The sequence below is a fragment of the Anolis carolinensis genome, chromosome 2 (genome assembly GCF_035594765.1).
Source record: "Anolis carolinensis isolate JA03-04 chromosome 2, rAnoCar3.1.pri, whole genome shotgun sequence".
In the NCBI taxonomy this organism is placed as follows: Eukaryota; Metazoa; Chordata; class Lepidosauria; order Squamata; family Dactyloidae; genus Anolis; species Anolis carolinensis.
In genome coordinates this window covers 177,911,025-177,936,192 of record NC_085842.1, presented here as the reverse complement: position 1 = coordinate 177,936,192, position 25,168 = coordinate 177,911,025, and the positions used below count along the sequence as shown (strand labels likewise).

The following is a 25,168-nucleotide window of genomic DNA, read 5'->3' as shown; positions in this document are numbered from 1 at the left end:
ATTTTAAAATTTTGCCAGAAGAATTAGAGATGAAATTATTTGGTTAAGCAGTAATGTCCCCTGGATCCACGGAAATTACCCACTCTTTTCCTTTTGAAAATCATAGAATATAGTTGGACTTGACCTTGAGGGTGACAAAATCTAGTTGAGCAATGTCTTCTTTAGGGTCAATCAAAATGCCACAGGACAGCTCCAATTTCTCCAACTTATCTAGCATTCCTTATATCAAGTTATGTAGCATACACATTAGGGGAGGTGGAAGGAAGCAGAAAACAGAACAACAACAACAACAAAACAAACAAGAACCATTCTTCTGGCCTGGAGGTTTATAGTTAAATTCAGTCTCATGATGGAGACTGCAGACTGAACAACTCATTGGTATGTGGGCAAGTTTTGGAATACATCAAACAATGAAAACTGGGACAGATCAATAGAGCCCTGTATCTGAAAAATATAAAGGTCATCTGGCATAAAGCAGAAAAAGGAGAAATGTGACAGTCCTTACATAAGCTTTACAAGATCAAACATATCAAGCATTTATTCTACTGGCTTCAAGTGTCAACCAGCAGATACTAACTCAGGAAAAATATAAACAATGGTCTTCAGAAGTTGACTTGAACTTAATAGAAAAACACAAGATGTAAAAGTGTCTCCCATGAACATGAGAGGGATCAATTTAATATCTGATGCAGGCACAATTCATCTTTTGATTAGGATGAAACAGTCTATCTCTTACTGAAGGGCAACAGAATTCCCAAAATGATCTGGCAAGAGAAACCAGAAATCATCTATAAAAGCAATCCTAATGTAACTTCTAATTTAAGGAATGCAATTACAGTTGATATTGGTTAAGATACAACCCAAGATAGAAAAAGGACATCATATATACCACCTTTGAGTAATCTGCCCACACGGCAGTATGAAATAAGACACTGATTACATCTAAGAATTTAAATCATTTTATTGCTTTACCTGCCATTAGGACAATCTATAACAAAAGGAATATATTAGCATACACAGTAAGTCAGACTAATAGTCCGGTAACAATACAAAAATGGTCCTCTGGTTTACTATAGCACTCAAGGGCAGTGGATTTTTTTTTATTTGCTAAGGTGACCTAGCAAAGAAAAAAAAAAGATAACTCCCAAAGCCCTGAATGTTAGCTAAGGCAAACTATACCAACTGTGGATTCAAACATGTTTAAATTGCACACAAAGGTAAAGCTTTAACTGTGATTAATATTTAACTCAGACATAGCTGGTTCATCTTAAAATCTTGTTGGTAAAACTACAAAAGGGAGTAAACAGCAAGCTAAAAAGACGCAGTAGTGAAACTTGATTAGAAAGCCTTATATAAAAAATGTGCATTTTTGTGGCGCTCTAACTAGCTTACATAAGATTTAAAATCTTTTTTGGTGCTTCAACAAGGATCAAATCAAGCTTCAAAAGTAACAAAGATATAAGTGGGAAGGGTGGGAAATCCCTGGATAGATTAAAACTGAACAAAGTTTTAAAGAAAGCAATGGGATTGATGGACTCCAGAACAATATAAGCAAATATTCTAACCTCACCAAGTTCTTGAGAATGAACAATATATATTTTACATTTAATCCATATGTAGAAATGTGGTCATACTGATAACTCCCCACAGTTTCCTTTTTATACTAAGGCTGCTCTTTCTCAGGCTCTAAATATGATCAGCAAACATTCTTCCAGTGGTGAACAGGCCAGAAAGGTATAGACTAGGTCCAATTGTTGCCAGGGAGAGGAGGAAGAAGAGGCTTGGTGGGATTCATAAGAAATAACTGCATAACTAATGCAAAATACCTGCTGTCACTCCCTATACTAATTTTAGATAATGTATAAGTTATAATGAAACAGATTTGCCTACATCATCAAACTGAGAAACTCCGTAACAGTAATAGATAAGTTTGGGGTCAGACAGAACTTGGAAAATACTGAAACACATTTCAGACTTGTCAACAGGGTAAACTTTCCAAAAATAATTATTCTGCCAGACTAATCTGAAAATTTGGGCAGAAACAGTGTTCAGTGTGTTTTGTCAGATTAAGGTGTTTGTTTTTGAAAGCTCAGAAGTAAGAAGAACTATTTGGACAAAAGAGGTTCTTGTAAAGAAAGGATTGGCAGGAAGCAGCACACCAATTTTCTCCTTCCTGTCTTTCACATGAGCGAGCCTCATGTTACCTTCCTAAATATACAGGATTGTATATTCTATCCTCCTTTGAATGTCAGCTATGGAAATAGAATTCTCTGGCTCCAAAATTAACAGGGAAAGCAACGCTTGGAAAGGAAAGGCAGCACACTGGACACAGAGAATGTACCCTTCAGTTTCCTGTTCCACATACAGCATGTGAGGTGTTTCTATTTGGCACTAGCTAAGGAGCAGGGCAATTCTTATACCAGTATGAACACCAACAGCAATATTCATGGATTTAACCCAGTGGTTGGGCTTTTGGGTATCTGCACAGAAAGAGAACTGGGAGGGGGCAAGTATGAATATTCACAACAGAGAACAGGCAAAAAAGGTTTGCTGCGCCAAAAATCAGCAACACAGGCAACAGCTGCCAGAACAAAAGCCTGTACACAAAAAACTCGACAAATAACCAAGCCAGCTTGAACCAACTGAAATGGATACAGGTACACCAATTATGAAACTTCTAACTGTGGCTTTGCTAGGAGCTGATCTCAGTAACTCAAGCCAAAAATAACCCAGATCCAGAAATATTTATGCCAAGTAATTGAGCTAAAAAGGTAAGTTTCTCTGTCTAAGAGTAATACAGTAGAAAGTGATCACAACTTAAAGGACACACAGGTCTCACAAGCTGAGAAACATGTGCCTCCTAATAATTTTCCACTGTTACATTCTTGACTCTATGGCAATAACCTTGGTGCCGGGAGACTTTCCCAGCAAAAGGAATGGCAGTCACTGGCCGGTTTGGACAGTGTACATTGCACAGAGAAAAACAGTAACAGCAAATGTCTCCGTACAATTTTCTATTTATTTTAAATGGGATTGGGAGCACCAAAATAATGCTCTAAAATTTTAAAAGGGTGCCAAGAAAAGCAACTGGTTTCTCTGATTTCCTCCCTCAGACAGACAGGAAGCAGCAATAGCCAGTGGCCATGTGGCTTTGCACAAGAGTAATGAAGCAGTCTGCATTTGTGAAGCGTGTATCTGAGAAAGAGGGAGGCTTCAGACAGACAGAGAGACAAAGCTGTTGTACTGCTGGATGTTCCGCTTGAGGATATCCGAGCACGGGCCCAAAACACGTTCAAAGCGGGGCCGGTCGAGCTTCACACATTTCAATGGGCCACGAGCGACAACGGTGGCCGCTCGGGGACGGTTCATCAACAGAGCTATTTCACCTAGAGAAACAAGACAGAATATTCTATTCAAAGTGGACAAAACGTTAAGAACAGTGGTCTAAAACAGATCAACAAACTCAGTAAAAAAAACAGGGTACAAGATGCAATCTCAGAGACTTTAACATGCTTTTAAATCTCTCATCCTCTATCAGTACATATGAGGTTTGCAAAATGATGAAAAGATCTCTTTTTGTTAATGCTCCAACAGCAGTAAAGAAATATAGTGGACACTATTGGTGGTATGGAGTAGTATGGACAGAAAATTGGGTGAGGTTTGCTTCTGCAAGACCAATGACACATCTTTTGGGAAGGGAGAGGAACTGCATCAACACTAGAGCTGGGATTGAGAAATAAAGGGGAAAAGCTGCTCCCTTTCAATCATGAGCGGTGCAATTCCCATAGTAGTGCTTCCTTTAATTGTCCAGTCTGATTATGACTATTCTGGTCATTTTTGAGGATACCACAAGGTTAATTATGAAGACGTGTGCAGTGTTGCAACTCACCCACATCCTGCACAAATGTACAGTCCTCATCGAGGAAATAGGCAGATGAGCTAGCTGGCAGGGAAAGGTCCGTACAATTTTCTATTTATTTTAAATGGAATTGGGAGCACCAAAATAATGTTCTAAAATTTTAAAAGGGTGCCAAGAAAAACAACCGGTTTCTCTGATTGCTCTCTTTGTTGGCCTCCCTCTCTTTTGCTCTGATAGCCCCCAAGTCTGCCATTTTTATTCTTCTCCTGTCAGCATGGGGAGATGCAATATGTTTACAAATAGCTACACGCTTAGATAGCTAAGTTACATTTCCTATATAGAAATGTAGTTCTTTCAATAAAGTCTTTTGGAACTTTTAAAGCTCAACTCTGCTCTTGTAATTGCTGAAGCTCACGTGGACCACTTCTAGCTCAAGAAGCTTTTGATCTGCTAAATTGCTGCTGTCGTTACTGATTTACATTTTTAAATGCTTTTTCCTTTTTGAAATTACATAATATAAAGTCCATAAAAGATCACAGGAAGAAAACCTGGGTTTTCCTTTAGTTTTAGGTCAGTGGTTCTCAAACTGTGGGTCCCCAAATGTTTTGGCCTTCAACTTCCAGAAATCCTAACAGCTTGTAAACTGGCTGGGATTTCTGGGAGTTGTAGCCCAAAATACCTGGGAACTCACAGATTGAGAACCACTGTTTTAGGTGATTTCCCCTTTTTACAACTGCTAAGTTTTGACTCAGAAGTCAAATGTAATGGTAGCCTCTAAAACTGCAATATGAAAACTTCAAAATAGGGGCATACTGCTCCCATCAATGCCACCATTCACACAGCAAACACACCTGTTGTATCTTCCACACTGGGTTGCCTTACATTTCAGACCAAAACACTGTCTCAAAAGGACAACAGTCCCAAAGACTAGTCAAAGGTAATTTACTTGCTTTCCTAAACTGATTCCAGTTTTATTAATAAGACTTACTGCTTGTGATGTGTAACTTCACTTCAGTGTTTTAGGCAACTTCTCAACCTAAATTATAAAGATTTTGCTACAGTGCCACTGGCTTCTCTCTTAATTCCTTTTATTAATGATTCCAATATTAGAGAATGTCATAAAATTACAAAAGAAACCTTAAGTGAGTCTTGTAACTCTGTACTTCAACAATGCAAGCAGTACATGTTTGCACAGGGAGAACCATTTGAATACCTTACAAATATCGTAATTTAAGATGGAATCATTTTATTAAATTATAGCATACTAGCCTTCAAATAATCACCATATATACTAGTAGCTGTTAAGCTATGTATACATTTCTAGGAAACCCTGTACACATTTTAAAAGTCCAGTCCTAAATGAGATTACGTCAGTAGTCTATATTTTATGGGTTAAATAATATCTAGTTGATGTCAATGTTTTGTGATAGTACAATGTTTTGCCTGACTCCTGCACTGCTTTATGAAGGAGAGTATAGGAGACCCTATATGTTTCTGCAAGCATCCAAGACTGGGATGAAACGAAAGAAATGGGAGAAGGCAGCAATGTTTTTTAAAAAGACCTCGTCATTGGCACTAGTCAAAGTTTTAAAAGATTTAAAGAACACTCTCAAGATGCTTGAAAGTATTTAAAAATTAGTAATAATTTCAAGGAAAACTTTAACAACATTAAAGAGCATAAAGGAAACTTACCAAAGTAATCAGATGGTGCAAGCCTGCCCACTTCGACAAATTCTTCATGCTCTGACCTGCGCTGTAACACAGCAGCTGTGCCCTTTAAGTGAACCAGAGCATTAGGGATTATGTTTGTTTTTCTTTCATATATAACAGCTTCATAACTTGGAATCAGAAGCATCCCCATTACATAGTGTTTCATTAGCCCCCAGAGAGATTACTCAGAAAAGAAGGTAAGTGAAGTAAATAATTCAAACAAGAGATAAATGTATGTATGAAATTAATATAACAAAGAAAACATTGACTGTATGTCTAACTGCGCAGATATATGAACCTGACACACGGTACATCACTATTACTAATACTCACTTCTAGTATGATGAAGAACTCATCTCCTGGCTCTCCCTGCACCACAATCTTTTGTCCATCTTCAAATTGAACAGGCTCTAAAGCATCAGCTACTGTGAGACGCTCCCATTTGTCAAGAGATTCTAAATTTAAAAAATAGTGTATTTTGTTGTATTAGGAAGATTTAGAATTCAAATCACTTTAACTCAAATAGGGACACATTCCCATCAACTCCAACATTCACACAGCGACCACGCATATTGTAATCTCCCACACTATGGCTTACATTGAAACCACTGTTTTCAATAGGATAGCAGCCAAAGACTGGTCAAGTGTTATTTAGTCAAAGCTATGGTTGGGAATGTTGCAGCTTTTATTAGATAAATTATGGTAAAATATAGTAATATATGTTCTTAATAATATAAGGGAAGAATCTTTTGGGAAGTGAGGACAATATGGGATTTTGGATATGATTATTGGCTAAATATCTGAAAGTGTATGATAGTTAGTGGGAGTGGGAATTTGCTCTGAGAAAGTTAGGAGTCTGTCAGTCAGGTTATTTAACAGTGAGTTAGAGCCAGTATTAGCTATGATTTAAATACATTAAATAAGGAAACTGTGATGTTATGTCGAACTTTTGTTTAATAAATCATTATTTTTCATTGTACTCTCCAATATCCCTTATGTAGAGTTTTCAGAGATTTCTGTTCAGTTTAATTTGTCTGTTGGTATCGACAGTGAATCAAGAATGGTGATGTCTGTTGGAGAGCTAAGTCTTGCAAAGGCACCAGAAAGGTATCTAGAAGGTCCCAACGCTTGATGCCAAATTGGTGGGACATTGGTGATAGAGGTGGGGATAAGTCAAAACCTTTTCAGTAGTAGAGGTGGAATAAATGAAAATATACACAATCAGGTTGCAATAGCCAGGATATGTGGAAGTCTCCAGTGGTTCCTGTGCTTTTTTGTGTGTGTCAGGAGCAGCTTGAGAAACTGCAAGTTGCCTCTGGTGTGAGAGAATTGGCAATCTGCCCAGGGGACACCCGGATGTTTGATGTTTTATCATCCTTGTGAGAGGCTTCTCTCATGTCCCCGCATGGGGAGCTGGAGCTGACAGAGGCAGCTCATCCGCATTCCCCCCGGATTCAAACCGGCAACCTTCAGGTCAGCAACCCAACTTTCAAGTCAGCAGTCCTGCTGGCAAAAGGATTTAACCCATTCTGCCACCGGGGACTCTGGTTTCTATGCTGATGCTGGTCCATACGGCATTGGCTGCTTGTCCCTAGCAAGTTTCCAGGAAAGGAACAGCCAAATGTGGACACATACGTGAAATTGTTTTTCCTGACACACTGGGGAAAATAATCGCTAGTCCCCTGTACAGGACACCTTCAGAAGCACTAATTTACAGTACATTTGCATGTGGGATCCGGGAGCCGAAACAAGACTTTGCAAAGTTTTTAAAAAGGTTTTGTGTGAAAATCCCTTTAAGGGTACAGGAAGGTCTTGAAACATGATGGAAATGTTCCCTAGAGCACAACTTCTTAAAGTATGGGTCAGGGTCCCAAACAGGGTCGCCATAACTGTATGTTAGGGTTGCCTTCCTTTCTCTCCTGCTTCCCCTTCCCTTTCTCTCTTTCACGCACACGTTTCTCTCTCTGTTTCCCCTCTGTTTAATATACTTAGGGCCATGAGGCGAAAAAACCTTAAGAAGCAGGGCTTCTTAAACTTTTCCACTTGCAATTCATTTTGGCCTGATAAAATTTTTATACAACCTCCAGGTATATAAACTAGGTATAATATTCAAACATTTACTCATTACAAGTTAGAATTTGCAAAACTTGTTAAACAGCCTGATTTTTGTTGTTATGAACTATGACTGAAGCATCTTCTGCAGAAACCCTGCACAATAGATTTATGCAAATATCTCAACAGCCACTAAATGATGTTCAGAAACTTTTTGGGACCCCAACATTAAGTTTAAGAAGCAGTATCCTAGGATATTCTGAAGGGTGGAGGGAGAGATAGGCTGACAAACAGATAGTGAATGTGTGTGTGTACTTATGTATTTATTGCTGGAGCAGGTATGGTGATGAGAATGGCTCTCCAGGGCTAGTGAAGCCAACTAGCCATCCACAGTTGCCCTTCCCAATTTCAGACCTCAATTATAATTAGGCCTTTTGACCTGCCCATGGTAAAAAAAAAACCCTAGTATAGAATGGCAACTTTGCAGCACTAATAACATCTAGAAGATGAACAGAGTGGTTAGAATCCTATCCAATTTTATTGTTGAATACCTATAGGCCACTGGATCCCTCATTTCATAATTCCACAAAAGGTACCAAAGGCTTGAGCTCAACCACTTCAGCTCAATCAATCAGGTCCCCACACATGATTACAAAAATGAGAGGTCTACGCCTGTACTTGAGAAACAATTGTCAGCTTTAGAGATGTATGTAACCATTGAGAAAATGCTTGCCCAGCTATTTTTATGTCAGCATAGCTACTCAACAGGACTACCAATATTTACTCGCATTGTGTCATTCACACATGACATCTAATTTTAACTGTAGATTCTTCACTCACCGAGTATTGACACTTTGCTGAGGAATTCTTCGTACATCTTTCTCTTTCTCAATGTACTACCCTGAAAAGAAAACACAGACAAGTCTGAAAATCACTGGTCTAACTTTTTATAATGTATTTTAAAAGGCGCTCCCGTGGCCAAGGGGATAAAAGCCTCGTGACTTGAAGGTTGGGTTGCTGACTTGAAGGCTGCCAGGTTCAAATCCCACCCGGGGAGAGCGTGGATGAGCTCCCTCTATCAGCTCCAGCTCCATGCGGGGACATGAGAGAAGCCTCCAACAAGGATGGTAAAAACATCAAAACATCTGGGCGTCCCCTGGGCAACGTCCTTGCAGACGGCCAATTCTCTCACTCCAGAAGCAACTCCGGTTGCTCCTGACACGAAAAAAAAAGTATTTTAAAGATCTTAGGAAGATTAGATGGATTCTATCCTATTCTACCCTGGAGCCCCCGGTAGCAAAATGGATTACAAAATGGATTACTGCTGACCGAAAAGTCGGCGGTTTGAATCTGGGGAGCGGGGTGAGCTCCTATCTATCAGTTCTAGCTCCCCATGCGGGGACATGACAGAAGCCTCCCACAGGCTGGTAAAACATCAAACATCTGGGTGTCCCCTGGGCAACGTCCTTGCAGACGGCCAATTCTCTCACACCAGAAACGACTTGCAGTTTCTCAAGTCGCTCCTGACACACACACACAAAAATCTTCACCCTTCTGAGAGTGGTTGTAAAAAAACTAATCTATTCCTTCTGCCTTCTGATGACCTGAAATTTTGTTTTTTCAATTTTTATGTTGCCTCTTACTTTTACTTGTGAGCCTATGTATTTTGTTTCCAAATAACTGATTATTTGCTTATTACAAAAGTTGCTGTTTGAGCTTCAGTTTACATGGCCTTACCACACACGTTTCTGATTTTATTTCACATGGAGATCTTTTCACAATGAAATAGCAATTTTATGAATATTAGCTCAGATTGCACATGCTACAAATTCACATGCAGTAAATGATAAAGATCTGTGTCTCACTCTTCCATCTCTCACAAGAAACGTAATAGTGCTATTAAGAAATACAGTCCTAAAGATATAAGTAAATCCTAACCTTGATTATAAATCAAGAACAAGCATCCTGCAGTCTGTATATGCCCCCTATTATTTTAGTCTTGCCTCCTCTGAAGCCCTCAGTCAACGGCAAGAAAATGCTGTATTTCTTTTACTTTTGTGGTTATTCAGAAAACCAGAAACTCATACCTTGTTTCAAAGTAACTGCCCCAGAAGAAAACATTTAAACATTAATCAGCTTTAAAACAAATCCCTGCAATTCCATTCTTCTGCTCCAATGCCACAAAATTTCAGTAGCACTCCCCAGCCATGGCTGCGGGTAACAAAATGATTCCCTGATCCAGGAAGACAGTCATACCCTAATATAAATTAAGCACTGTTAAAGGGAGCAATTTTAGTATTATTTAGATCTACTTGGAAATCTGACATTCTAATTTCTTTTCCAAACTTCTACATTCAGGAAGAGACAACATGAGACCATTAGGTAGCAGGTAGTTGTCAGACCTGTCTTACAGTCTCAAGGTGGCACCCATGCTGACAAAATCAAAACCATTTCCTATCTGACCTTACTTGTTTCAGCATGAGCTGCAGATATCTCAAGAGGTCTCCATGGTGCTGGAGAACAGCCTATCCCCATCATGCAACATAGAAAGCTGCAAAGCTGCCAGTAAATAACAGCAGCGACCACAAATTCACTTATGGAAACCACTTCCAGTGGTACCTTCAAACAGTACATTTAGGAACAGATCAACACTGGTAAATGATGGTTATAACTCAACATGTTGAAATATTTAAATCCCACTAATTCCAAACAGCTGAAATATTGTTTGAAGTGTTTACATGTGGCTGACTTGTGCCTGAAGTTAATAAAACTGGTTTAATCTCTTACATCTTCCTTCAGTACTTAAGGTGAATTGCTGTATCACACAAATAAAGCAACACACTATGAAAAGGCAAAGACACAACCCCACTCAGAATTCCTGTTTTTTAAAGTATTACAAAAACTCACCATAAGAATTCTTCTGTAGCTATCTCTGTCAATGCCCCACAGCTTCACATTAGTTTTTGCTTTGACAGTTGCTGCTCGAGGTGTTCCATAGATCAATGCAAGCTCCCCAAAGCTGCCCCCTTCACCAACACTAGTGGCCCATTCATTGTTGACATAAACCTAAGGAAGCAACACATGCAACTGAAGGACTGACGTTTCTACAAATATAACACGCCTGACATGTGCATTGCCATTCCAGAAAATTCAGGATATAATTGTTTTACAATATATCTGTACTGTACAAGGCGACTGAATCAAAAGCAATTTTGAGAAGAATCAGATGAAAAGTACTGACTCCGACTTAAAAATAAATAAAATAGTATAAAATACAATGTAATTTTATAATTGTTGTAGCATTTAGCTAGAGTAAATTCATTATTAATATACTTAATATACATTTGGTATTATACAATTTTGCTTCATTTTGAGAAACTCTGAGGCATCATAGAGATATTGAATATTTTATTTTCTGGTGCCTCCCCCCGAAAATAACATACATTTTCAGAAAAACTGAAAATGCAGTATTCTTACCCATTATAGAGTGAAAATCATTTTATTACTAAAAGAACATAAAACGTGTTATGATTAACTTGGATTGGCATTAAAATTATTGTTTGGCATGCAGTATTCACAAAATAGACACATATAGTTTCCATAGTATTACATGTATTATAAAAGCATCCACCACAGGCAACAGATTAATTTTAGAAAAACCTACATCCATTTCTCCTTGATCGATAACATAGAAGTTGTCTCCTTCATCACCTAGGGAAAATTTGAAGAGGACAGGTTGAGTATGAACTATTGCTCTGGTGGGCGACTTCAGCCCTCCAGATGTTATTGATACTATAATTCCCATAATCCCCCCATTATTGGATTTTCTGGATAGGGCTATTGGAGGTTGTACATTGTAACAATCTGGAAGGACAGAGTCACTCAACTGTTCTACTGACGCAAGCAAACATTAGAAAAGTTCATCTAAGCAGCACATTAAGTCCAGCACATGACACTATTTTGTTTTTTTGCAGATATTAATATTTCCTTGTGTTTTGCATTAATCTGGAGCATATTTAGCTATCAAACAAAGAGTTTAAAAAGATATCACTTGCCTTGCTGTATCACAGTCTCACCAGCAATATAGGTCACTGGGAACATAGCATCAAATATATCACTGGGAAAAAAAAAGATTTTACAATTGCTAAGCAGACCAGATGTGTTGCATCTCTGTTTTCAGGCAGGACAAATCACAAAGCTTAACTAGAACAGCTCAATATATTCTAGAATGAAGCCAGAATAAAATACGCAGCGATTTGATTGACCAAATCAAACTTCATCATATATTGCTTTTCTACTTCTTATTTTCATGAATTAAAAGTCACTGTAAACTATTTTTACCCTAATTGTCTCATCTGGGCTGTTAATAAAATTTATAAAATACATATGGCATACATAAATGATTTAAACTAGCCTATATGTGTTGAAAGATAGCCCTCAAAATGCTCGTCAGTTCTGTTGAAATACAAAATCACAAGCTTCAGATGTGAATTAATAGACTTCCTACCTTCTTTCGTTGTCATCAAGATGAGCAAAGAGCACATTCTTCTCTATGGCTTTTGCTAAAGCAGCCATAGTTTTATAATCTTTTGGAATAACCTGTAGGACAGAAAACACCCAAGCAGTTTCCATTAAATACTCCAAGGCAGAAACAAACCCATTTCCAACAAGTCAACATTCTGCTGACACTTCTTCCCCACCACAATTATTTTGTTTACTCTTTTTATGCTAAAAGCATGCTTTTACAGTGATTTACAAAATTATATAAAATGAGAACTCTTTACAATGATTTACAAAACAAAACTGAAAAGCTCCTTTATAGTCTTTTCAAATTAGCATATATTCTCTTCACGGAAGCAACTTCTAGAAGGAATGTTCATCTTCCACGAAATAATCATTCATTCATTCAAGAAATAAGAAAAACACAAATTTGAGAAACTCATGATTGTGCACATTTGCCTGAATAACCCCAAAATAGAAACTGCCCTCCCTAACAGGGTACCAAATTTGCTATTTATGAAAATCATGGTTGAATTTAATAAGGCACAAACATTGCAAAACCAGGAAAGCAGTTATACTTCCTCCAAGACATATCTTACTTATCATATCGTTCCGTCTCTCCATCAACAAACTGTAAAAAAAAATCCAGACATATATGAGAGAATCAAGTAGCTACACCAAGACAGGCATTCATTAGCCTCGTATGTCTGGATAAGGGGATGACTGTTCCTAAGTAAGTTGAGCTAAATACAGAAAGAAATAATGGGAAATAAGATGAATAACTGGATGCTACACCTTTCTAACATAAGAGGCTGCATCCTCTTCTGTGTAAACCTCTGCACTGATGGCGCCACGCCTTCTGCGGCCCTTTACCACTGGGTTCATGGGTGGAGGTGGAGAAATCTCATCTTCACGCGAATCTGTGCGAGACTTCTGCTGAGTCAAAAATTGTTTTGTTTCTTCCTGCAATGGAAGGAAATAATTACATATTACCATCCAAAGCACTTGCCTAGTAGCAACCTGACTGTTACATTCATTTCAAGCGCTGTAATTAAGTTGCACCATGGTTTGAAATTTCAGCTTATAACGTACCAGTGCATCCCCTTGAATGCCACCTGATTTTAGAAACTAAGCAAAGTTCTGGGACATCAGTAGCCAATATCAGGGTCATCTGCAGTCAGAACTGATAGCACTGGGCTAAATTTCTCAATTATCTGACTCAATATAATAAAGCTTCCTAACTCCCCTAGAAGAACCTGCCTGTCGTAGCGTATGTAAAACAATAGCATATCATTTTAATGAAAATATATTTTTATATTTCTGTATTCAAGATTTTTTCAGAGCTGCATATTACTCATATTTTACAAGGAGTTGCATGTCCTCAGTTGTGTTCAGACAAAATCATGTTAGGCCAAGCTGTGAGAGTATCCCATGCCAGTGCAGACTAAGGACTCTGAGCACATTACTTGGCTGAAGGTGAGCTACTGCATATGCATTTTATATGAAATGGCAGCTACCTGTGCCAGATTTAACTGCTTCTCAAACACATATTTATCTCACCTACACTTGAAATTTTGAAAGCGCAATCCTAAAAGACATCAACCTAAATCCTACTGCTTGTCCCACCTAGAGGAAACCTAACTAATCAATGGGATTTAAATAAGCATTGACTTGCTATTTAATAAATGATTCAAAGGTTCAGTTCTAGTTGGAACTAACTAATAAGATGCAGGACAAATTCACAGAACACTCCAAAGCAGGCATTTGAAACCAGGTCACTCAGGTTTAAGTTCCAACAGCTACCCACTATGCAGCTTGGGTGCTCTTTTACCTACACTGAATGAAATTTATTCTAAGAAAATTAATAATAGAAACTGTTTTTAGTGAAACAGAGCAAGTTTTAATTTCAAGACTACTTATGTCAAAACTTATTATGCTAGGGAGTGCTATAATAGTACTTGGAGAGATGACTGATTTTGCATAATCTCCAAACAAAAGACAAATCATGTATTCTTTTAATACTCAATGATGGCAAGTCTTAAATTTGTACCCCTACCATTGGAACGAGTCAAGAATTACTGAGGCATATAGAAACTTCCTTCAGTGCATATTCTGGAGTAAAATCACTGGCCATGGAAGATAGAAGACAAATAAATGTGTGTATGTATGGGGTCAACTTATGCTGATCCCATACATTATATAGGGTTTCCTTAGGTAAATAATATTCAGAGGGATTTTTGCTACTTCTTTCTTCTGAAATATAGCCTACAGCACTTATTACAGTAGTCTCACTTATCCAACATAAATGGGCCGGCAGAACGTTGGATAAACGAATATGTTGGATAATAAGGAGAGATTAAGGAGAAGCCTATTAAACATCAATTAGGTTATGATTTTACAAATTAAGCACCAAAACATCATGTTATACAACAAATTTGACAGAAAAAGGAGTTCAATATGCAGTAATGCTACGTAGTAATTACTGTATTTACAAATTTAGCACCAAAATATCACGATGTATTGAAAACATTTACTACAAAAATGCATTGGATAATCCAGAACAATGGATAAGCGAATGTTGGATAAGTGAGACTTTACTGTACTCATTAGCAATCTCTCATCTAAGTAGTAACCAGGGCTTACCCTGCTTAGTTCCCAAGACTGGACAGGACCTGGTGTCCATACGGTATTTAGCCCATCTCTCCAATATTCAATAATAATATTAATACAATCAAACTGAAACTTGCTAACAAGGTAGCTAATGTTGCAGAGATAATAGATTTCAAGTAATGGAACAGAGTTGCTTGACAAGTCCCTAACAATGACAGCAGAGACACATTAGATCTTAGGCAAGCAAGCACTGAACATATTAGAGCTCTGAGATAATTTTGCAGCAGCAGATTTATGTGCTGTAATGATGCTGATCATACTTCCCGATACATCATCCGGTAAATCAGATATCATGACTGCCTTCAGGGCTTCTCCATCCATATCAAATGAGAAGCAGCAAATTAAGAGATATTATAGTTAAGTTTGCTAAGAAAGGCACACAGGACACCTCCCTGGTTACTGTGAAGAATAAAAATTCTACAACGTGTCAAGTTGAGTTTGTGGCCTTCTTTCAAAATACAGTATCAGTCTTCCAATACACAAAGATTTTGAGAGAAAAAGGATACTCATGTTGATGCTAATAGTTCCCTGTGCAATTGTATTTTAGTCTTTCTATGATTTAAGTACAGTATTACGTTGTATATTGTATTAATTTTCGCCGCTTTGAGTCTCTTTTAGGAGAAAATTGGGATATAAATAAATATAATAAAATATATGCATGTCCTACAAAGTTCATTGTCCAGTATGAATGAATACAAATGCACTGCTTTAAATAACCCTGTTGAAGCGCAGGCCTTTCTCACTCAAAAATCATATTGCCTCAACTGACTTGCTGAAAGATAATACAGTAGAAGAATCTCTTAGAAATCTTACTGTGCCTGACTCACAAACCCAGCAATGCCCAAGTAGCATGTGCAAGATGCCTGTCGATTTCTGGCAACTCCATGAATTTGACATGGTTGCTTTTAGCAGGGAATACTTCCCTTCCTGCCACTGTGCACAGGCCTTTCAAAATGATTAAAAGTGATAAGGTGGCAAAACAGTATTTACCTGTTTATAGGTCAATTCAAGTTTTTGGGTGAATTTTTTATCGACTTATACATAAGGATATACAGTATGTTTCCATCTCATTTCAATTAGACTTTTACTACACATTGATATATGTAAAAGCTAGGAGGAAAATTAATATAAGCAAGTTGTTGCTATAATAGCTTGATGATTAGAATACTCTCATTAAAAGGCTGCCACACAAGCCCTTTAGGCTCAGGAAGAGGGCTCCAGTGTTTTGAAAAATGTGTGAAAGAAGCAGAATGCTGGGCTAACTTGTTGTCACTGTTCCAAAGCACTGGACAGTATGGAAAACACCTTCTCCCCTCCGCTCATGGACCTCTTAAATGTAACCCCATCTCATTCACACACCTTTACTTCACTCACTATTAATGGGATGAGAAAAGTGAATTTTTTTTGCTTTTTTGTACATATTTTCACAGGTACTATCTTAAGCACAACATGGGGGGAAATTCACATTTTGTCAGAAATACAAGGTAATACTGTAAACCAGGGGTCCCCAAACTTTTTAAACAGGGGGCCGGTCCACAATCCTTCAGACTGTTGAGGGGCCGAATTATCATTTGAAAAAAACAAAACAAATTCCTATGCATACTGCACATGTCTTATTTGTAGTGCAACAACAACAACAACGAAAAAACAATACAGTATTTTAAAATGAAAACCATTTTAACCAACATCAATTTATCAGGATTTCAATGGAAAGTGTGGGCCTGCTCCTGGCCAATGAGATAGTCAAGTTAATTAGGATTGTTGTTGTTGTGTGCCTTCAAGTCATTTCAGACTTTGGCCGAGCCTAAGTCTAAAATTAATTATTTATTTACTACATTTATATCCCACCCTTCTCATCCCGAAGGGGACTCAGAGCAGCTGTATGTACATACAATATATTATATTATTAGCATAACACAATATTAGCATTATATATTACTATATTGAACTATACCATTATACTATTATATAATATGTAATATATAACATATAATTAATATTATTATATGGTATTGCTATTAGTATTATATTGTATAACATAATATTATTATCAATATTATATGTATATACAATATATTATATTATTAAAACTGATATAAAATATTATATTATAAAACTGAGGGTGGGGGCCAGGTAAATGACCTTGGAGGGCCGCATCCGGCCCCCGGGCCTTAGTTTGGGGACCCCTGCTGTAAACAGTAGAAGGGTGCAATTTTTAAAAGCTCAAGCCCAGCAAGGAGGCTCATAAAAAGTAGTTACTGAATATAAATTCTTCACAATATATGAAGGAAGATGAGACAGAATGCTTTTTTATTCTTGCGTACAAACACAACTGTAATGCAACCCAGAGCAAACTGTGACATCTTTTTGCTACTTATTAATGCTGCATCTACATATTAATAGTTGTTCACTTGATATTTACAAAGCATTAACAAAAAAAATTCAAAATTAATAATTAAACTGATTAGAAATTAATCACTTAAGCATGCATAATATTATTTCAGTTGCAATTTTAAATTGTTGAGAATGATATAGAACACTGCAGCTACCACTGGAGTGTGGAATATGCTATTTTAGGTAAAATAACAATGAACTGACTTTGAAGTAAAACAAAGATATTGCTAATTATTCTGAGCAAAGATCATTTTAAGTATTTCCACTAAACACAAACTCAAAGTTTCAACTCTAGACTAAAATTTACAGCCCTATCGCCAGGTCTTTGTTCCTCATCTTCACTGCAAGCCACTGTGCTTTCAACTCTCTTGAGCAGTGTTCCTCAAACTGGGCTCTTCCAGATATTTTGGATTTCAGCTCCCACAATCCCAACAGCTGGTAAGCTGGCTGGGATTTCTGGGAGCTGAAGTCCAAAACACCTGGAGGAGCAGTTTGACAAACACTGCTTTTGAAGGTTGAGAAATGCTCTATAATGGTGTTGAGATCGCGTACAGAGAATTATAGTCTAACAGTAGAAATTGTCAGAACTCAGTGATGGCTCTTGCTTGAATGTAAGATCTCCTCGACTAGTACAAGGCATCTTTGGGTTCATGCCAGAAATCTAAAATTTATAAAAATCCGAATGATCTAGAAAAATTGTATAGCTCAACTTTTGAAACCAGTAAAAATGCTAAGCTGGATATTTCACAAGACTCCTATGACCATAACTGTTATGTGATCATATATACACCCTTAAGGCTGGCTCAAAAGGACAAGCACCCAAACTATACTTGCCTCTTACCCTAAATAAATTACATATTCTTCCAACATGGGAACATACATATTTTAATCTGACAATTAGCAGTGACTGCAGGAATCATTAAAACTGGTCTTATGATTTGCCTTTAAGTCATCAGCTGCCACGCATGAATGTTGCTGACCTTCTCTCCTTCCACAGAGTGTTGACACTGTGATGGGAGAAGTTGTTAGTGACACAGCGAAGAACAAGAGGGGGGAAAATTAGTGGTCCTGCTGCAGAGCCAAAACATTTTAGACAGCATGAGTCTTTTTACCTGTGCTAAAACGTGCCTGCAGATTACACACACAACACTGAATGTAAGCAAAGCCACCCTATTTCAACTTCAACAATTCATTTAAAATAGCTATTTAATGGTAACTTAAAGTATTTTTGTTGCGGGATAACAAAACTGTGCGTGCCAGTTTTCCCTAATTTTCTATCAGTATGTTTCTGAAACTTTTGTTACGACTGTTCCTGATATGCCAGTAAGAGTTCTCACTATACATTTTAACATATCCCGCAAATGGATATGGCTGGAGGCAGACATGCTAGCTATCTCCTTTCCCCAGTCTCCTCACACTCAAGCTTTCCAGGCCCCAAACATTTTGCCCTTTCGTGATGACAAGTGATGCTATTAATCAGTGCTTTCCAAAGTGGCAATATTGCCCGGGGGGGGGGGGGGGGGGGCTGGAACAATTGAGAGTGTTGGTAGTAGCCAGGAATGCAACTAGGGAGGGCAATGAATGAAAATAAGGGGAAGTGGAGGCATAAGAAAAAAAGAGAAGACAAATAAGAAAAATAAATTTGGCAGGAGTTGTAGTATAATAATACCTGGAGGCCTACAATTCTCGGGTATTCTCAAAACACAAAAGTAGGTTTGTTCTCTAAGTTGCATGCAAAGTAATCTAAGACAGGTTCTTATAATATGAATGCTAAAGGTATATCATTAACATTATATAATACTCAAGGTAGGTTATGGCAGCTTATCCCATTTGTTAAACTACCAACTTCCATGTATGAAAACAATACTGCATGGCTGTATTCTAGCAATCATGCTGCCATAAAATTAAGCTATGCTTTGTACTTTTTGAAAAGCTAAAAATGTCAACATCATCTAGGCCAAAAACAGTATTCAGTTTAAGTTATTTTAATAGAGGCTGCAAATGGTTATGTTACTCTTCAACATTTTTCCAAGGTTATTTTTACCTTCTCCAGTTTTTCAAAGTGTTCCCGGAGGAAAACCATGGGTCTCTCAGGGCGCACTGTACATAGCTGGACGATGCAATCCTTCAGGAGTTGCTGGATGTTGTGTTTTTGGACATACTGTTCACATTCACGGAGGCTACGATCCTCCTCACTGCTGCTGCTGCCAGAAGCTGCCATTGTTGGCTTCTGAAAGAAAAACATGTTTGAAACATGTGAAGAAAGATGTTCTGCTGCTGTTAACACTATTATATTTTAAGCAATCAGACATTAACTAAACTGCAGCTAATTAGTAGCAACGGAAATACTATGCACTTCCAAAGTGAGCTGGTATTCTATTCTTTTCTCTGTGCTGTGGCCCAACAGTACTTGAAAGAACTGTGACAGCAGAAATAAAAAGGTTGCCTTTGGAATCTCACAAACTGTTTCCAAGCAGTACATATCAGATAACTAACAGGTTTTCTAAAATGCAACTATTTTGAGAATTTTCTCTAAAACAAAACTGCAACAATCAATAAGTAAATGCATTCAGTAATTTGTTTTGCAAACTATTAATAAATATAAGGTTTTATGGCAGTCATAGTGTATTTTCCAATTGCTCAGCACTTACGTGAGATGCAGCTAACAGCAACAACTACAGGTATGCACAGAATTTACAGGAGAGGGTGTTGATCCCAGTATCACCTTTCAAGAAGGAAGTAAGAAAGTGAATAACTGAAACTCCCAAGTGTTACTGTCCTATTAATACATACTTTCTTAGGAGACGTATTTAGATACACTGCACATATGGCAATATACTTGTGATAACAAACTTGTGCCTGATTTCTGTTGCTAAGGTTTTTGTGGAAATTAAAGCTGATGAATGATTTTGTACACTTCAAATAAATTGCACTCTAAATATCGGCAATCCCTGCAAAAAGTCTAAAGGTTACAACATATTACATTCTTGTCATCTGTAATTCTTACAAAGAGTCTAAAGGTTATGGTATACCTGTTTCTATTCAAACAGAATGCACATGTGACATTTACATCACACTGCTTTGGAGATCTGCAGTTACCCTTTTGTTTTGACAACTCGCATAACGAAGGTCAGTAATAAATGTTCTAATTAACGGCCCATGGCTCCATGACAGCCTGTAAATTAGTTTGTGGAAAAAAGCATTCATACTGCTGACAGACAGCATCAGACACTAGTGCTTAAACACAGCTCTAAAAGTACTGTTCAAAATCTTGTTTCTCAAATATTTTCTCAAATCAGTGAAAAAACAATGTTCAGTAAACAAAAGTCTTCACTGTGCACTTTCAGATCATTTGTCTTAACGAAAATAAGAGCGAACTGGGAACTGGAGTATGAGTAAGAACTTTAGGTTTTTCCTAATGCAAAGCAATCTCCAAGCAAATTCTGAAGCCTAAATTAATTATTCATTGATTGAAATATAAGTGCTTGTTTATCATTCAAGCCACTGATTCAATGGATCTAACTCCAGTTGAAACTAGCAAGTGGAATTAGGCTCAAGTCTTTGCAGATCTTTCAAGATTACTATATGATCTGAAAGGCTTACCTTTTCATCAGAGAACACCAAGATGCCAAGAATCCCTCATACAATAATTTGTAACCTAATTTAAGAACTGAACAGTGACAATGTCAATGCAATCTAGGACAAGTCTACATAATTTGTTGATGGATTAGTAACACTTTATTGAAAGATGCAGTATAATGTAGCATACCTAAAGAAAACCTTATCAGAGAAAGACTTCTGAAAGCTACAACATCTCTGAATCACTCATTCTAATCAACCTATGTCCCCATAATATAATAGAGGAACCTTGAAAATCTTATTCCATATTAGAAAGTAACATATTTCATTTGCAGCTCATTTCTTCAGGATAGGGAAATTCAGCAATTATCAGCCATTTCAAAGACAGCATTAACAGTAAAACAGCGAGAAGCTTTTCTCTAGATAAGAGAGAATACAAGTCTCCACCAGTGTTTCGTTTACCCAGAACTTGGAACCTACTGGGGATCCACATCATAAATATGCTTTTAACAAAAGAAAACAAAAAGAACAACTCAAGTTTTATTTAGGCACATCTGAACAATATCAACTACACTTCAACCATTTCCTATTGATTACAGCACTTTGCCTACTAAATCGTTGGATCTGGAGTTTTTTGTGGTACCAGAACTCTCCAACAGAGAGGGCTAAGTATTTCACAAAACTAAAAAAATAATAATCCCAGATTTAGATAGCATTGAGCCATGGCAGTTAAAGCAGTGTCAAATGGTTGCAGTTCTGCAGAGTGGCTTCCTCCTCCCATCTTTTCTCTCCTGTGACTTTCCAGCAGATCTTCTCCATTTCTATTCTGCCTCCCAAAAACTAGGAGCCCCTTGTACATTACCATGTAAAATCCAAATTACCAGCTTTGAAGTGGATTATATGGCAGTGTAGACTCACATAATCCAATTCAAAAAAGATAATGTGGATTTATTTTATCATGTCATAAGCAAATTGAGAATACAGTTGTAATGTATAAAAACATTACATCCAAAGTTAAAAACTTTGCATTATGCTAAATTATCTTTGACCAGAAGCTGGCCACTTGGAATGCATATGGCAGGACTCAGACTGCATTGTAGTAAGTGGTCTGTGGTTTTCTCTTCTCCACACTTGCATGTCATGGACTCCACTTTATAACTCCATTTCTTAAGATTGGCTTTGCATCTCGTGGTACCACAGCACAGTCTGCTCAATGCCTTTCAAGTTGCCCAGTCTTCTGTGTCCCCAGGAGTGAGGTTTTCATCCGGTATCAGCCACTGATTGCAGTTCTGGGTTTTTACCTGCCACTTTTGGACTCTCACTTGCTGAGGTGTTCGTGCGAGTATCCCACAGGAAGCCTTCGCGCAGGATTGTAACATTCAAGTGATGGCTGATTCTCTCAAACCAGAAGCATCTTGCAATGTGCAACCAAACAAATGGACCTTTTCAGCACCCACTATTACAATAATATTGCAAATGAATCTTGGGTGGTTTCTGAGAATTGTTTATGTTGATATCATTTAAGTTACATTAAATTTAAGATTGTATGTCATAATTTGGTCATATACGTGGGTTTATTTTGATATATATGAGTTTATTGTGGTATATGGTGTTTCTTTAAATTGTTATCTAGGTTAATGTTTTTATGTTAAATTACTTGATACTCTATGTTACCATCTAATTTGTGGTTGTAAGTATTAATCTGACTTTAGACGTTGGTACATTTTGGGACTTGGTTGGGTTATTCTTGTATCTGTATTTGAATTTGAATGTATGGTCTTGTCAAGGCATTGAATGTTTGCCTTTTTGTTTGTTGGAATCCATCCTGAATCCCCTTCAGGGAGAGAGGGCATACTATAAATAAAGTTTTTAATTTATGTATTAATTATATGTTGGTTTATTTTGGGTTCTGGTAGTATTATTATTGTATTTGTATTTATTGTTGTTTCAGGCATTGAATGTTTGCCTTTTGTTGTTGGAATCCGCCCTGAGTCCCCTCGGGGAGGTAGGGCGGAATATAAATAAAGTTTTTTTTATTATTGGGTTGCTGTGAGTTTTCTGAGCTGCACATCCATGTTCCAGAAGCATTCTCTTCTGATGTTTTGCTTACATCTATGGCAGGCATCCTCAGAGGTTGTGATGTATATTAGAAACTAGGCATGGGAGGTGTCTACATCTGTGGAAGGTCCAGGGTGGGAGAAAGAACTCTTGTCTGTTGGAGGCACATGTGAATGTTGCAATTAATCACCTTGATTAGCATTTTAAAGCCTTGCAGTTTCAAGGCCCTGGCTGATTCCTGCCTGGGGGAATCCTTTGTTGAGAGGTGTTAGCTGGCCCTGAATGTTTCATGTCTGGAATTCTCCCATTTTCAGAGTGTTGTTTTTTATTTACTGTCCTAATTTTAGAGTTTTTTTAATACTGGTAGCCAGTAGTAATACTGTTCATTTTTATGGGTTCCTCCTTTTGTTGAAACTGTCCACATGCTTGTGGATTTCAGTTACTTCTCTGTGTTGTCTGATATGGTAGTTGTTAGAGTGTTAGCATTTTTGTGTTTTCAAATAATATGCTGTGTCCTGGTTGGTTCATCAAGTGTTCTGCTATGGTGATTATGATTATGATTATTAACATTGACGGCATGTCAGCTGCCAAAGAACTGTTGGTTTATGAACTTTGCTGAGATAATGTGTATTATATCACAGTGTAGAAATGAATTAGATTTTTCTTCAGATCAAACATATCCCCCTCTTTCTAGAGTCCCTTCCACACAGCTGAATAAAATCCCAGATTATCTGTCTGAACTGGAATATATGGCAGTGTGGATTCAGCTATTCCAGTTCATAAGAGATACTGTGTGATTTTCTGCCTTCATATTCTGGGTTATATGGCTGTGTGGAAGGGCCTTAAAATCAAGTACATCTCTATCTCTATCTATTCATCATCTTTGAACTTGCATTGCATTTGTAACTCTAAGTCTCCATGGTGCCTAGAGACAACTGTGTGCTCTTCTGCTTAACTTACACCTTCCACACAGATGAATAAAATCCCACATTTTCTGCTTTGACCTGGAATATATGGCAGTGTGGACACAGATATCCCAGTTCAAAGCAGATACTGTGGGTTTTTCTGCCTTGATATTCTGGGTTATATGGTTGTGTGGAAGGATCCTAGGACCTCTCCTCCAACAGACCTGCAGATCCCATTCGCTTACAGCTGAGAAACACTGCTACAGCTTTAAGGGCCTATCCACACATCCATATAACCCAGAATATGGTGCCTCCGGTGGCCTTGTGACTTGAAGGTTGGGTTGCTGACCTGAAGGCTGCCAGGTTCAAATCCCACCTGGGGAGAGCGCGGATGAGCTCCCTCTATCAGCTCCAGCTCCATGCGGGGACATGAGAGAAGCCTCCCACAAGGATGGTAAAAACATCAAAACATTCAGGCGTCCCCTGGGTAACGTCCTTGAAGACGGCCAATTCTCTCACTCCAGAAGCAACTGACACAAAAAAAAACCCAGAATATCAAGGCAGAAAATCCCACAATATCTGCTTTGAACTGGGTTACCTGAGTCCACACTGCCAGTTCAAAGCAAATAATATGGGATTTTATTCAACTGTGTGGAAGGGGCCTAAGGTTTCTGCTCCTATTACTGAAGAAAAGGCCTTCCCATCAAAGAGGCACATCTTCCCACTCAGGGCGTGCATGCAGTTTGACACCACTTTAATTGCGACGGCTCCAATGCTATATGTCCTTGGGATTTGTAGTTTGGCAAGGCACCTGCACTCTTTGGCAGGGGAGGCTAACGGGCCTTGTCAAAATACAACTCGCTGGGCTCCACATCAGCATGGAGGCGCGGGGGTGAAAGTGGTGCCCGAATGCTTTCGCGTCGATGCGCCCTGAAGCGCTCCCTTCCCGTCCCTCCTCGGCCTACATACACGGCGTCACCACCCCTCGCCTGCAAAATGCCAGATTCAGGGGCCTTCCATTCCTCCCCCTTGACAACAAGGCCTCCCGCGCGCGGCCTCTCTCCTCAGAAGCGAGAGGGAAGGCCTCTGCCGCCACGGCCTCCCTCCCTCCCTCCCACCCTCTCGCCCGCCTCAGGGAGGACTTACTACGCGAGCTCCCCGCCTGGGCCTCGCCTCGGCCCCGCTCCGCGACGACGTCCTGCTCTCGTCCCGACTCGTAGGCCGCCTCCTCCTCTTTCTTTCTCTGCCTCAGCACCCACCGGAAACGCAGCGCCCTCCGCCAATCAGCACCCGGCCTGACGTCAATGGGCCTCGCTCTCACTCGGCGAACCGTCGCCCTGGCAACCTTAAAGGAGAAGCCGCTGCTGCTCTTCGCCCGGGAATCCAGGAGGAGGAAATAGATCTCGCCGCCGTACTCCTTTCCCTTTAAAACGTCCACTGA

The 25,168-nt window shown here is 38.5% G+C and overlaps 1 protein-coding gene across 2 annotated transcripts; it reads right to left on the bottom strand.

Annotated features, from left to right (window-relative positions):
- Nucleotides 1-943: 943 nt before the first annotated feature.
- On the bottom strand, nt 944-25,031 carry prkar1a (protein kinase cAMP-dependent type I regulatory subunit alpha). 2 transcript variants are annotated; one of them, XM_008116710.3, is made up of 12 exons: nt 24,874-25,031; nt 19,837-19,910; nt 19,230-19,415; nt 12,917-13,084; nt 12,129-12,220; nt 11,677-11,738; nt 11,286-11,332; nt 10,529-10,687; nt 8,462-8,522; nt 5,903-6,024; nt 5,552-5,633; nt 944-3,386 (listed from the first exon to the last, which is right to left on the bottom strand). In XM_008116710.3, the coding sequence occupies exons 3-12, from the start codon at nt 19,404-19,406 to the stop codon at nt 3,214-3,216; spliced, it is 1,143 nt and encodes a 380-aa protein (XP_008114917.1). In that variant the 5' UTR covers nt 19,407-19,415; nt 19,837-19,910; nt 24,874-25,031; the 3' UTR covers nt 944-3,213. The 2 variants fall into 2 exon arrangements, with proteins under 2 accessions (XP_008114917.1, XP_003224747.1); XM_003224699.4 differs by lacking the exon at nt 19,837-19,910 and having other exon boundaries at nt 24,874-25,028.
- Nucleotides 25,032-25,168: the final 137 nt, after the last annotated feature.